Raw genomic sequence first — 15,630 nt, 5'->3', positions numbered from 1 at the left:
CTTTAAGCAAATGTAAGCAATTATTAATACACTGCTGGTCTTATTCCGCCCCTGTCACCTAATGGCAGCACCGCACACCAGAGTTCTGCACGCTTTTTTATATTCCGCTTTATATGTTCTGGAGACATTTCCGTATCTGTACATACAGTGTCCTCCTTCTGCAGGATAGTCCACTGTACCCAGCTTGTCCCCATCCATGGGCATTTATGTTGTTTCTCATCCTTTGCAATGAAGATCTTTGATCACACCTCACTTCCCACCTGGAGTGCTTGGCACAGTGCTCTCAAGCCTCTCTCTGTGCCAAAAAGGAGGTGACATCATCATGTGGGCTGACTTTTTGACCCTCTATTAAAGACTAAATATCTCTTTGAAATTGCTTTTTTGCACAAATCATAGCCTAGGTGACAGCAGATACATTCTCTTTTCCTGACAGTGGCTCCCTCCCAACCGCCTCCCCCACCCCCCACCCCCCACCCCCCCCTCCGGCACACACACCATTTAGTCTCCACATGCATCAGGCTGCATTAGGAAAGGATGCCTCCTCTTGAGGGCAGGGTCACTTCATCCAAGGGAGCAGCCTGGAATTCAGGCCCTTACCCGCCTTACTCTGCACCGGGGTGTCCACCTTGGCACTGTTGCCATCTTGGGCCACATCATTCTTTGTTGGGGCGGGGGTTGTATTGGGGGATGTTTAGCAGCATCCCTAGCTAGATCCCAGTGGCCCCTCCCACAAAGATGTCTCCAGACAGTGTGAAATGCCTGGGGGGGGAGGGATGCGTGTGGGAGGAGATCACCCCTGGTTGAGACCCACTGTTCTGACAGCTGTACCCTCCTCAGGCCGGTCTCCCCCTCCTCAAGGCGGTCTCCCCTCTCTTCTCACCTGGCTAGGGATGCTCAGGCCACCAGTGGTTACCACAGGCCCTGGCTCCATATCCCTCCCTAGCCAGCCCAGAGCTCATCTCAGGGGGACAGCCAGGTGATGGGACAGCCAATCCTGGCCCTGCCCAGCCTAAAGGTGCAAGAAGAAACCCCTTCAGCTCAGGGAGGTGGTTGGGTGGGTCCTGGTTTGGCCTAGGTTCTCTAGGGCCTCTAACCAGGGCTAGCTGGGCTTCCCTGTAGGCGTGGCTCACTGGGATGGAGGTGCAGCCAAAGGCTTAAACAGTGAACTGGTCATTCCTAGTCACCTCCAACTCATCCAAACTCCTTTCCCTGTTCCCCTGTACCGTCCACTCAGCCGACTGGATTCCTCCCCCTCCCCAACCTTCTCCCTTTGTGCTGAGTCTGCTGAAATGGTTCATGCCCGATGTCCAGCACAGTGCCTGGCACACAGCGGGCTCTGCCAGTGCCAGCCCTCTGCCAGGCCCAGAGCAGTCCCTTCACGCTCTAGGCAGAAGCCTGCCTCTCCTCACCATCCCCATCCTCCCAGGTCCATCCCAAAGAACCAAGATCTGGCCGCTCCCCCCTCCTCTGGCCGGTTGGGACCTCTCCTACTCACCTGACCTCACTGTGCCCAACTGGCCAGCTGGCACATGGCAGTTAATTCAGGGGGTTTTTGCCCATTCCTGTCTGCCTTTGTTTAGTCCCCTGAAAGGTCAGTATACTCCTGCCCTTCAGGTCTCCTCCCAGGAGGGCTCTCCCGGGTGCTGGCTGTGCTGCTTCTTGCAGCTGGGGCTGGTGGTGAGGGTAGGCATTAGAGGCAGGATGCTGGGTTGGAAGTTGTCTGTCACTGTCTGCCTGAGTGACCCTGGGTAAGTTGCTTATCCCTCTGTGCCTCAGTTCCCCCATGTAAAATGGGGACACTCCGAGAAGCAAAGGAGAAAGGGGATATAAAGGGCATGGCACAGAGTCCTGCTCCAGAGACAGTGCTATTTGAGGAGCCTTAGAAGTGAGGGAAGAGGCAAGGAGAGAAGGGTGTTAGCCTGTGCCCCCTTCTGGGGCCTTGAGATCGTTCCAATGAGTTGAAGTGGGAGTGCCCTGCGGAAGGGTGGAAGCATTAGGTATCACCACGGTTATCCTTGCTCAGCCACTCTGTCATGCTCAGGTTAATCCATTAAGCAGTAGCTTTTGGAGCTGCTTTCTGTCTGGGTGATCACCTGGGATGTGTTTAAGTAAAGAGAACAACTGAGGACAGTGTGTAAAGAGAGAGGGGATCTGTGTGGGGTTGGCAATTAGTGAGGCGGTGAGCTGTTAATGATTGAGGGGAGAGAGAGAGAGAGAGAGAGAGCGAGCGAGAGAGAGAGAGGAGAAGAGAGAGAAAAGAAGAGAAGAGAGAGAAAGAGAGAGAGAGATATCCTAGGACAGTGGTCGGCAAACCGCGGCTCGCGAGCCACATGCGGCTCTTTGGCCCCTTGAGTGTGGCTCTTCCACAAAATACCACGTGCGGGCGCGCATGTACAGTGTGATTGAAACTTCGTGGGCCCATGTGCAGAAGTTGGTTTTTGGCCTGGACGAGTCTATTTTGAAGAAGTGGCATTAGAAGAAGTGGGGGGTGTCGGTCGGTCGGGCCAAGGGAGACGCTGTGCAGGCAGGCCGCGCGATTCATGCATGAGTTGAGTGAGCCAGAGAGTTGGAAGGGGTCGACCTCAACAAACGTACCTCAATCAGATTGAGGACGTTTTTAGCAAAGGCCAGCTTAGGAGTACCCTAATTAAGTTAATAACAATGTACCTACCTATATAGTTTAAGTTTAAAAAATTTGGCTCTCAAAAGAAATTTCAATCGTTGTACTGTTGATATTTGGCTCTGTTGATTAATGAGTTTGCTGACCACTGTTCTAGGACATCCTAATGGGCTCTTTCCTTTAAAAAGAGCAGCAGAGGTATGAGATCAAGGATTAGTCCCAAAGCCCTACCAAGACCACAAGGAAGGGATCCAGCCAGTGGGAACCTACCCTGAGGGTGCTGGGAGGCACACAGAACAATTCTGGGTTGTGGGGGAGGGAAGGCAGGACAAAGCCAAGGACCCCCAGGGGGCTTCTGGGGGACAGCTCAGAGGAGCAGGAAGGAAATGTGCTGGCTCTTTATTTAGCAGATCCATGGGGATAAATTAGAGCGGAGGGGACCATCTCCATGAAATCCCGCGATTGGATTGGTCCTGATCTTACAGGCTCCTTGTGAGGTGGGTGGTCCCGCCTACATTGTTGAGAGGTCAAGCAGCTCGCCCAGGGTCCCAGCGGCTGGGCCTGCAGGAGCTTCCCCAGGCCAATGGGGCTGCAACAGAGAACCCAGAGGCAGACCCTGAGGCTCCAACCTCCCCAAGCCCTGCAACCCCCTCCCCCTCAAAAATGCTCCTCACACAATGCTGGGGCAGGAGTCTCATCCCCGCCCTCTTTGTTGGCTTCCCACACCCAGAGACCCCTAGCAGGTGACAGGTGGCCTTGTGCTCTTCTTGGTTTGTGCTTATGAAGAAAACCTTCATCTGGCTTCTCTTCTCAAGGGCTCATTTATTTTGGAGACCTGTAAAATCTTCTCCTTTCCTGTGTGCCAACATGACTCTGGGGAGCGGCCCTGCTCCAGTCCCTGAGTTGTCACGGCGCCATCTGTGAGGTTAATGACTGAAAGGACAAGTGTGACCCAACAAGCTTCCTTACTGTGTCCACCATGTCAGGGAGGGAGAGGGCTGGTCAAGAGACCACAGGGAATGAGGGGCACCAAGGTCTGCTGAGGACACTCGCCTTTGATGATGCAAATGTGCAAATGACACACTATGTCCACAAGCCCCAGAATCTTAAATCCACTTTGGTGTGTGTGTGTGGGGGGGGGGGGTGGGTTGGGGGGTAGGAAGGGAGAAGGAGGGGGGTTGGATGTGGCCTGGGGATTTTTTATGTCTAGACAATGTACGTCAGTCACCTGCCATCCATACATGGAAATTGTTTCTACAAATTGTGGCACACTGCATGGGAAGGGTTTCCTTTTTACTCTTTTCTTTCCTTCCCTCCCGTCCTTTCTTCTCTCACTTTTTTTTTTTTTAAGATTTTAAACAATTGATTTTTAGAGAGATGGGAGAGGAAGAGAGAGAGAAACATTGATGTGAGAGTGAGACATCAATTGTTGGCTGCCTCCTGCACACCGCTTCGCTCACTCTTTTTTGCTTCCTTAACTATTTCATTATGGAAAAATTTAAACCTATATAAACATAGAATTATATATTGAAGTTCCATGGATTCATCACCAGCTTCAACAATTATTAATCCATGGCCAATCTTGTTTCCTCTATTTTCCCATCCGTTCCCATTTCCAAAATTATTTTGAGGCAAATACCAGACATTGTATCATTTCATCTGGAAACATTTCAAGAAGTATCTCTAAAAGATAAAGGCTCATTAAAAAAATTATCCAACACCACCATTAGCAATTTTGTGTTTTCACTTTGATGAGACTCTTAAAATACATTTTTGGCCAGTAATAATAAATTTAAAAATATGAATTATATATATTCACAACTTTCCCCACTTTCCCACATTTCAAGAAAGATTGTGGCCCAGCCAGTGTGGCTCTGTGGTTGAGCGTCGACCTATGAACCAGGAGGTCACTGTTCAATTCCCGATCAGGGCATATGCCTGGGTTGTGGGCTTGATCCCCAGTGTGGGATGTTCAGAAGGCAGACGATCAATGATTTTCTCTCATCATTGGTGTTTCTATCTCTCTCTTCCTTTCTCTCTGAAATGAATAAAAATATATGTTTTTTTAAAAAAGATTGTGTTTCATGTACTTTATCCTGGGACGACTTGGCTAATCAGAAGTGCTGGGAGGCAGGGAGGATTGGAGGTGGCCTGAAGGCTGACTTAGTGGACAGGGAGAGAGCAGGCAGCTACTCTCAGGAGAGGAGGGAGAGTGGAAAAGGCTGAGGGATGAAGGAGTGCAGTGAGGAGGCAAGAGTCTGAGCATAGAGTTAAGAACTTTTCAGAAGTAATGTTGTGACCACATATGAGCTTTGTGCTGATTGTAGAATCCTGGGTAAGATATGATTCCGTTGGGTCTTTATCTTCGGAAGAGAATGTGGTTTAAAGAGGTCACATAGATGGAGTGTGCTGGGCTGGGGACTGAATTTGTGTCTGGCTCTGTCTGACCCTAAAGTCCAAGATCTTAACCACCAGTTGTCTCCTGAAGAAGGCAAAGACCTATGGGGACCTTGCATGCTGGATCTGATAAATAAGCCCACAGAAGAAAATCCCAGAGAGAAAATAAGTCTCCTAAGTCATCATCAATATGGAAGCAGAGCTCGAATCCCCAGGTGAAAAGAAAGCATAGGGCATATATTCTAAGCAGAAAAATCTATAAACAGTTAAAGATTAATGCACCGTAGTGAGGCTCCAGCCAGCTTTAAAAAGAACAAATCTTGCCCGAGCAATGTTTTGGCATTCTTGGGGCAGAACTACACAATGAAGAGATGAAAGGGAAGCAGCTGGTCAAACACATTGATTTCCAGGAAGCACGTGGCCCAGCCCTCTGAGGACTTCCTGAGACCTGAGAGTGAATGCAGAGCAGGGCTCATGCTGTCCCCTGAGGAGGGGAGGTGGCCTCAGAGGGAGGATTGCAGGGGTAGGGTGGGCCAAGAGCCCCTGTTCAGGCCTGGCCTCAAGGCTTCAGTCCATGTCCCGTCTCCTTAGAAGCAGTCCAGAGTGAACGTGCTTTTTAGGCAGCGGATGGGGGTTTGTGCTTCCAAAAAGGGAGAAAATAGGCCAGGAGCTCATGGATTCATTGACAGAGAACACACCCCAACTAGCATTAGAATCATCTTTGTAAAGACCCTACTGACCTGTGACCTTCCTTCCTCCTCCTCCCTACCCTCTGGATTGATAGAGCCCAGTGATTTACACACAGCTGGGTTACAGAGCCAGACTGGTTTTGAACCTCAGGCCTACCATCTCCTGGCTGTGTGATTTGGAGTAAGTCACTTAATGTCTCTAAACCATCATCTCGTAGGGTAGTTTCAAGGGGTCTGGCACACACATCCTCAATAAATTCTAGTTTCTTTCTCTTCCTTGTCATTTGAAGCCCTTGACCATCTGATCTCAACATCTGTTCCCAGCTCTATGCTCCGTTCCCTTTCAGTCACCCTCCCATGCTGGTGGCTTGGTCTTCTATGCCCTCTTAGCCAAGCTCCTGTAGATACTGGGCCCAAGTATCCTGCCCCTTCTCCTCTTCACCGATCACAGCCTCAGGTTCCATCTTCACCATGATCTCTGCCGAGTTCCGAGAGCCATGAACTCCCCAATCATGTTGTGTTGCTCACACCACGTGGGGTGGACTGAGCTCTTTCTGGGTATGTGTGCTCGTGCATGCCTGCTCCCCCCTCAACAAGACTGTGGGTGCTTTGTGGCCAGCGACTGTGCTTTAGATTCCTTCCATAGTCCTCACGGCCCCTGCTCATGAACTGGACACAGTAACAAGAGCTCCATGGACACTCACCAAGAGAACTGGGGGAAGTGTCAGAGCTGTGAGTTTACGGCTCCTTTCAGCAAACAGTAAGCACCTGGTAGGGAGGTGGTTGGAGCTGGGCTTGATGCTGAGGGTACTGCCATGCGTGAGGCAGATCCTCAGGAAGTTAAGTCTAGTGGGAGACAGAAGTGTAGCAAGTTGAGGTTTGTGCTTCAAGGACAAGGTGGTGGTTGAGCACAGGGATAAGGTTTAGAAGGATGAGTAGGCGCTCGCCTGGCTGAGGGTGGAGAGGGTGCTCCCAAGAGGGAATGGCACATGCAAGAGCAGGGAGGAGTAGGAAAGGCTGTGGGATAATCGGGGAAAGTGGGATAACCCAGGGAGGCTATAGCATTGGATTATCTGAGGGGAGCAGTGGGGGGGGGGGGACGGTTGGGGATACCAGAAAGAATGGCATGTTCTGACACAGTGGGAGAAAATGTTGGGGAGATGAGTGTGGCCAGGCCACGGGCAGCCTGATATGCTATAACTGGCTGCCTGGGCTCTATCCTGTCGGAAATGAGGGACTGCTGAAAGGTTGAAGTACAGGAGCCTCACCAAAGGAGGGAAGGAGAGACATGCAGTCCTGTCTTGGGGATGAGCGTCTGTGCAAGAGTCCAGAGGGACAGAGCCTAGCGTGGGGGTGCAGTGGGCAGCAAGGTGGCTCATTCCACTGCCAGCAGATGGCAAGGGCTGTATGATGATGAGCAAGCACAACTGTCTTGTTCTTAGGCCACCACAGCCCTGGGCTCTAGCGATGAGAGGAGGATGTGAAAGTTATCTGCCCAACCCATTCACAAATCCACCTCCACCTAAACAATCTCCATGTATCCACCCATCTAACGCACCACCACAGAATGCACCCTACCGCATACCCATCACCCATCTGCCCACTCATTCAGGCACAGCACTGCCCACCCAACCAGCCATCCTTCGGACCATCCTTCCAACCATCCAGCCGTCTTTATTTTAAACAAGTTTTCACTTCGAGGCATAACCAGGACCAGAGGGATGCAGAGAAATTCCTGAGGCCTGTGGCAGACTGCCAAAGTGGCTATCTCATCATCATGAGATGGGGATATCTGCCACCCCGAGACTGTGGGCTGGCCGCATGACTTGCTCTGACAAGTAGAATTTGTGGTGGAAGTAATGTTGCACCAGTTCTGAGCGAGGCCTCCAGAAGCCATTGCAGCTTTTGCTCTTTGTGCCCTTGGGACCCTGCCACCTACACCAAGTGAACAAGTGTGGGCTGGTCCAATGAATAAGAGATACACGGCCCAGTCACACCTGTGGCCCCAGCCAACAACCGACAGTCAGCCACCAGACATGAAACACGCCCAGCTGAGATCAGCTGACACTGGCCCAGAAGCTTCTCGCTAACTGCTAGACCAGTGGTTCTCAACCTTCTGGCCCTTTAAATACAGTTCCTCATGTTGTGACCCAACCATAAAATTATTTTCGTTGCTACTTCGTAACTGTAATGTTGCTACTGTTATGAATCGTAATGTAAATATCTGATATGCAGGATGGTCTTAGGCGACCCCTGTGAAAGGGTCGTTCGACCACCAAAGGGGTCGCGACCCACAGGTTGAGAACCGCTGTGCCAGACTCACGCGGAGACATACATGGTTCTGGTTTTAAGCCACGAAGGTTTGGGGTGATTTGTTTCACAGCAAAAGTTAACGGATACGAGTCCTCAAAGTCCTGCCTGTCTCCACGTGGGCTCCAGGGCCCAAGACCCCTGCCTTTATTTTCCTTGGCAGACGGGTAAGTGGATGTGGAGTGGCCGCAGACAAGACGCGGTCGAGTTAGAACAGGTAGGAGAACAACACCCAGCCTGATGAAGATGATGACGAAGATGATCCCAGCCATTGTTTCAGTGATCATTGGACAAACATGTTGAATACATTATCTAATTTAACCTTGAAACCACATTGTGGGGTAGGTGTTCTTATCACTTTTTAATGGATAAAAACAATGAAGCTTGGAGAGATTAAGTAACTGGCTCAAGGTCACATAGTTTTAAGTTAAAAAAACCGTGATTCTAAACCCATTCAGGGAGACAGCCATGGAAACAGGGCAAGCAGGGGGGCTGCGCTGTGGGAGCACAGAGGAGAGGCTGTTCCCAGCTCTGACTGCAGGGGTGGGTGAAGGTTAGGAAAGGGACACCTTGAGATGAGAGGGAAATCCACATCTTACAAACATCCATTTGTACAAACTTACCATCCTTCTCCCGAGAAGCCAGTTGAGTTTTGGCCAAGTTAGGGCTCCCAGAGAGGTTGTGAGTCGAGGCAAAGCTGTGGAGGATTGGGACCCCACGCCTGGCTCGACACCCCATGTCCTGTGCTCGATGTAGCTTCCCGGGAAGGAAGACCCTGGCTCCTCTGCAGGTTCAGGCTGAGAGTGACCAGCTCACCAGTCCAGCTGCAGTCCATTCACTCTGCCTCCTCCATGCAGTCAGGTTCCCCCAGACCCATGCTCACCTAAGCACATGCTACAACGTTGCCTGTGGGCCCAACCTGCCCTGGGCCCAGGCCTGTCTGCCCACAGTGGAGGGAGGAACAGAGAAGGAGGTGCCATCCTGCCCATCCATCCCTTTCTCCCTCGAAGGGCATGCTTTTCCCATCATTGTACCACCTCCTACACAAAACAGGAGCAGGAGCGGCAGACACACTGCTGGGTTGCTCCTGGTTTTGTGGGCACTTGCTAGAGCAGTGATGGTGAACTCATTTTTTTGGTTGATTTTTCTTTGTTAAATGGCACTTAAATATATAAAATAAATATCAAAAATATAAGTCTTTGTTTTACTATGGTTGCAAATATCAAAAAATTTCTATATGTGACACGGCACCAGAGTTAAGTTAGGGTTTTTCAAAATGCTGACACGCCGAGCTCAAAAGGTTCGCCATCACTGTGCTAGAGCAAGCACGTCAAACTTGCGGCCCACAATGAGTATTTTTGCGGCCCAGCCAATATAACGGTATGTAAGAAAACATTAATTTTATCATTGCTCTTGTTCGATTTTATACTATACTTTTTAAAATAAACCTACGTTTCTATGAAAATGGAAGCTTGTGTGTTTTTGTGGCCCAAATAAACTTAAACCTTGTTTATTTGGCCCGTGTTAGCCTTTGAGTTTGACATGCTTGTGCTAGAGTATTGTTAGTGCCCATCACATCCTTCCTGTCAGCCCTTGCAGACATGTTGCTACCACATGGACCAGGGTGTGGGTCTCTCCCTGGGAATCTGGAACTGTGACACTGCAATAGGGGGTGTGGTGGGAGGTCACAGGGGCACTAGATGATGAGCAGTGGCGAAGGAGCATAGTAGCCAGTCTGGGGACAGGGGGCAGGGAGGGTGGGAGAAAGAGGAAGAGAGGAAAAAGAGGAGGAAGAGGATGAAGAGGAGAGAGAGGGGAGGGGGGAGGGAATTCAGTCTTTTTTCTTTCCAGCTTCTTGTGAACCCTGTAAATGTGTCCTGTCCTTGGGCCCTTCCCATTGCTGACATCCTGGTGCCCCCATCTCTCTTATTTAGACTAGTTTGAGGAGCTCCTGTTTATCAAAATGAGAAAGAAAAAAAAAGGCCTTGAAGGTGCCCAGCAAACACCAGGAACAATGTTTGCTTACAAATTGCTATGTCTCTCTATGGCAAGTGAAATTCATCACAAATTATCTACTAAAATAAAGAGATTGTTTTGGCTTGCATGAAAGATAATGAAAGCGACATTCTGAAAAAGAATAGGAAATGTGAATTTCAGCAGCTCTATGAGATTCCCCTACTCCCCCCCACCCCAACACACACAAAAATCAATTTACTTAAAAAAAAATCTAGAGGCTACAATCTGGTGACATCATTTAGAATGAAAAATACACATACCATTTGACCCGGCAATGCACTCCTGGAAGTCTTCCCCACAAAACCACTGGTTTGTGAGGGCTGATGTTTAGGGTGTTTATTGCAGCATTGTTTGTAGCAGCAAAAAAGGGAAAATCTTTAGATGAGAACTTCCTAACTCTCTTGAGTACTGTGTTCCACATATTATTAAGTGTATGTGTAAATAAAGGATTCTGTGTATAAATAGACCGTATGTTTCCGTGTATTAGACACTATTTTTTTCTAAAATCATTAGACGGAAAATCGAGAGGTGTCTCATACACGGAAGTCAGCTGAGGAGGGAGCCACGCAGGTGCGTCACTGCCCATACTTTGTCACACAGGCTTCCTCCAATCACAAGCCTTCTTGTTACTGACATCAGCTGATGCCGTAATTGCAGGTGGAGGTGGAGAGTGTGCAGATGCGACAGGGACCTGGGCGTTCTGAGCCCATAAAGATGTCAGAAAATAAAAAGATAAGTACCAGTAGGTGATTGTCTTACTCTGCAAAATTCAAACAATGCAATCAGCTATGCAGAAGAGCATGGAAACAGAACTGCAGAGAGACCATTTGGACCTCTTCCCACTGAGTGTATGATCAGGCAGTGGAGAAAACAGGAAGAACAACTCCTTAAGGTGCCAAAAAAGAAGGCCTTCAGAGGAAAACCAGCAAAATGTTTAAGATATTGATTTCTTTTTTTTTTTTTTTAAATACTGATTTCTTAATTTTGGGTTGGAAAAGCGGGGGGCGTCTTATACACGAAAAAAATACGGTCCTTCAAAAACACTGATTTACACGAAGTGAAGCAGGCGCGTTTATCATGGGCTTCTCGGCACTATTAAGATGCTTATTCAGCTATTATTTCACGAAGTATTTATTGAGCTAGAAATTGTATTGGAGGAAGAGAACAATGATCAAGACGAATTCTTGGAACTTTGAGTCACTGCTGAATCAATAATTTCAAGAGTGATGAAATTCTCGTCCAAGAGAAGGGCAGGGAGCTAGGAGAGGCGTGGGCAGGTCTGACTTACTCAGGACTCCCACAGGGCTTTGGGGCGGGGGTGGGGGTGGGGGGGGAGAAGCCACTCGAGGTGGAAAACTGAAGAAACCGTGGGAATAAGCCCAAAGAAGGGAGAGAACCATATGCAAAAGCGCCAATGAGAAAGAGAGGGTTGAATGTGAGAAACTGATAAAAGCAGTGGCTGGAGCAGAGAGAGCAAGAGCTGTGGGGGTGGGAAGGTGGAGGGGGGTAGGCTTGAGGGTGGGAGGATTGGGGGTGTGTGGAGCAGGCCACCCCAGGAGGAGTCAAGTCTTCACTCCAAGGGCAAGCAAAGGAAGCACCAGAGGATTTCACACACACACACACACACACACACACACACACACACACACACACACCTTTGTTGAGGTATAAATACCACATCATTTATCTATTTTTGTTCATAGTTTGATGAGCTTCAGCAAACGTATACAGTCGTGCAACCATCAGCACAATCTAGTCAGAACATTCCTGTCACCTCCGCAAGGTCCCTATGCCCACTTGCAGTCAATCCTCACTCCCACCTCAGCCACCACCGGCCTGCTTTCGGCCTCTATAGTTTTGCCCTGCCTAGAAATTTCATATTAGTGGAATGATACGCTATGCCGTCTTGTATGTCTGGCTTCTTTCACCCCGCATATTTTTGAGATCCACTCATACTGGGGCAGGTGCCTATTGCTAGGTTTCTCTTTTAGTATTCCATTGTGCGGATGAATCTGTTTTTCCATTTACCCGATGATGGACATCTGCATGGCCCCAGGTTCTGGCTACAGTGAATAATGCTGCTATAAACACTCACACACATGTCTGAGTGGACATGTTTGCATCTCTTTTGGGTGGGTACCAAGAAGCGGAATTGCTGGGCTGCTTTTAACCCTTCCAGTGGGTCCGAAGTAGCGTCTCACTGTGGTTCTCTCATTACTGACAGTGGCGAGCGTGGCTTCGTGTGCTTCTGTCCTTCATGTATCTTCTTTGGTGAAGTGTCTGGCTTCTGGGATTTCACATTTGATGACTCACTTGAAGGACTCAGAAGCAATTATTTATGCCTATGGTAATGGGTTATCACAGCAAAAGGACACACAGCAGGACTAGCCTGGGGAGAAGACACGGCAGATGGAGTTCGGAGGAGCCCAGGCCAAGGCTTCCCAAGTTCTCCCTCCTGGGGTGGGGGCCACACAGAGCACACTTTCCCCTCCAGCATGGAAATGAAGCATCAGCATGATTGTTTCTGCCCAGGGTTCGATTCCTGGTCAAGGGCATGTACCTGGGTTGCTGTTCCAGGGTTCAATTGAGGCTCCAGGGTTCGATTCCTGCTCAAGGGCATGTACCTGGGTTGCACGTTCGATCTCTGGCCCATCAGGGCACGTGTGGGAGACATTCAATCAATGTGTCTCTCTCATTTCTTTCTTTCTTTCTCTCTCTCTCTCTCTCTCTCTCTCTCTCTCTCTCTCTCTCCTTCCCTTCATCCCTCCCTCGCTCCCTTCCTTACTCCCTTCCACTCTCGCTCTAAAAATCAATGGAAAAAATATCAAGTGAGGATTAACAACAACAACAAAAACAAAACAAAAAAACAAAACAAAACAAGAACTCTAACAATTCCCCCCAAAAGAAGACTAAAACCCAATTACGAATGATCCAAAGATTTGACTGGACCTGTGCAGGGTTTTTATCATGGGCTGGTGATGAGGGCACTTTGCCTGCACGACCAGCCATGACCACCAAAATTCCGGGCTCCTAGAAGGAAAGCAGGTGTTCATTATAAATTACGTCTGCACAGTCGAGGCAAGCTGGTACAGGATTCAGTGCCCCGGGCAGGTTTCTTATCACTCAGACATGCAGGCAGTGCTCCAAAAGCCAATTTCTCCGGTGCCAGCCAAGGGTCACCCCATGAGCAGGTCCTTCCAGAGAGCAACACCAGGCCTGCTGCACACACCCAGTCAAAGCTTTGGATCATTTTTAAATTGGGTTTTAGTCTTCCTTTTTTGGGGGAAATTTTTAGAGTTCTATTCTTGTTGTTGTTAATCCTCACTCGAGGATTTTTTTTCTCTCATTGATTTTTAGAGAGTGGAAGGGAGGGGGAGAGAAAGAGAGGTGGAAGGAGAGAGAGAGGCAAACATTGATGTGAGAGAGACACATAGATTGGATGCCTCCCACATGGGCCCTGACAGGAGGAAGCGATGGCTCCCCCAACTTGTCCACAGAACACAATATTGTCATTGTTTCTCACAGTGAAACTCCCATGACTTTGTGGGATTTTAGAATTTTGATCATTTGGGGAAGTTGGGACCAGATGAATTCCCTTCTGGTTTTCGGTCTATGGTACCATGAACATGTCCCTTTGGGGTTATTTGAATAATTCTAAAAATTTTTCTGGAGTGTGCCTAGGTGCATTATTACAGATTGCTTATTAGTTACACACGTGTGTCTATAATGCTGAGTTCTGGCCCAAGAAAATAACTTCATGACTGTAATGGAACGCAGTCTATGCAGGGAGACCTTTGCAAAAAGTGAAGGCAGAAACACTCAGCATAGGAAGTGGGAGGATGGGGATAAGGGCATTCATAGTCATGTATTAACCCAATTACCAAACGCACCTTGCAAATCCGGAGCGCTGTCAGTTTAAAATGGAATTTCACACCCTTCTGTCCCAAATGACACAGAAAGCATTATAAATGAAAATGTCTTTCCTGAGGCTAGACACAGAGCTCCTCTCCTTCGGCAGCACACGCTATCACAGGAGAACCTTTATTTAAGGCTGGAAATTCTATTTACCCAGGAGCCCAAGCCACTGTTTTTCTATTCTTGCAAAATCAACAAAACACCCAGGCAAACCAGATGCAAAGAAGGCCCGAGGGAATGGAAAGGAATGTGAAATCAGGTGTGCTGGTCAGAGTCCAGGCAGCAATCAGGAGCCCAGCAGTGATACACATTTTCTCTTCTCTGATACTAACAAGAGGTGGTTACGGGAATCAATGGGACAAAGTGAGAGTAGATATATATATGAGTGTAGGTATGTGGGTTTGTATGTGTGTTTAATTTTATTTATTTATTAAATATATTTTTATTGATTTCAGAGGGGCGGGGAGAGGGAGATAGAAACATCAGTGATGAGAATCATTGATCGGCTGCCTCCTATACACCCCCTACTGGGGATCGAGCCCGCAACTTAGGCATGTGCCCTTGATGGGATTCAAACCTGGGACCCTTCAGCCTGCAGGCCGGCGCTCTATCCACTGAGCCAAACCAGCTAGGGCTGTTGTTTCGTTTTAGAAGAGGACAATGTAAAGGCTCAGAAGTGAATGTTTTGCTTGGTGGGAGTCCCATGATACAGTCATGAATCAGAGAGATGGAGGCATCTCCTCCCAGCCTTGTTGGACCTGGTGCTCTGAGCCTGTAGAAAGGCTGGACAGGGAGATGGTGGCATGTGAGGATACCGCTCTCGGGTGCATACTGTAATAATAAACCCCTTCTTAAGGGGGTGATAATAAATCAAGCTCATCATGCTGCTTATTTTGCCCTTTCCTGCCTCAGGGCCTTTGCACATGCGGCTCATTCTGAAAGCCAGTGGCCTTGACCCATCCCCCAAGTCTTGTGAATTCATCTTTCAGGTTTCAAATCCATCTTCTCTTCCCTGCCATGGGGGGTGAATCCCTGATGTTTTTTAGGGTCTAAACTCTGTACAGTTTTGAAGGCCCCTTTTCAGAATAAGAATAAAAATTATGATGTGAAAGTCAGACCCCTCCAAGGGTGTTGGAAAGTGAAAGGCTAGCACTTACGCTTCTCGGTGAACCTGCTGCCTCTTGGTGTCAGAGCACACAGTGTATTTGCTCTCAGAGCCCTCATCACAGTTCTAACCATGTCTAGTCCTGTGGGTATTTGATTCCTGCCCACCTCCCCAGTGGACCGCAAGCTTTTAGGGGGGAGAGACTGTGTCCATTTTGCTCATTCTTATACCCTTCGGGTTTAGTCTAGTGCCTGGCACATGAGAGGTCCTCAATAAATAGGATTTGAATAAATGAATCCTGACTTTTGAATCATAATAATCAAAATCATACAATTACTAGCTTCCACCCATTGACAGTCACCTCTTGCCAGGCCCTGGCTGGCAGTTCTGAAGGTACAGGTACGTTGGAAGCCTCAATCTGTGAAAACGGGAGAGAAAGCCACAAGGGCCCTGGGAAGTGAAGGGAGACTGAAACCGAGGTGCCCCTGATTCCTACTGTCAAGGGCATCGTGACCCCCAGAATAAACACGACTTCATGAGTGGTAGGGACTGCTCCCAAACTTTTTTATTTTTTAAAG

The 15,630-nt window shown here is 48.7% G+C and overlaps 1 protein-coding gene across 2 annotated transcripts in view; it reads right to left on the bottom strand.

Moving 5' to 3' along the window:
• Positions 1-3,005: 3,005 nt before the first annotated feature.
• The window catches only part of NMNAT3 (nicotinamide nucleotide adenylyltransferase 3), a 94,780-nt gene continuing 82,155 nt past the window's right edge, over positions 3,006-15,630 (bottom strand). Inside the window, exon 6 of one of the 2 annotated variants that reach the window (XM_059663793.1) lies at positions 3,006-3,209. In XM_059663793.1, coding sequence (XP_059519776.1) covers positions 3,148-3,209 — 62 coding nt within the window. In that variant the 3' untranslated portion in view covers positions 3,006-3,147. Of the gene's footprint in view, positions 3,210-4,462; positions 4,659-15,630 lie in introns of those variants that run through there. The other variant, XM_059663792.1, reaches the window with a different exon arrangement.

The sequence above is a fragment of the Myotis daubentonii genome, chromosome 14 (assembly GCF_963259705.1).
Source record: "Myotis daubentonii chromosome 14, mMyoDau2.1, whole genome shotgun sequence".
NCBI lineage: Eukaryota > Metazoa > Chordata > Mammalia > Chiroptera > Vespertilionidae > Myotis > Myotis daubentonii.
Note: the sequence above shows the minus strand (reverse complement) of the source record. Positions and strands in the feature narration are given on the sequence as shown.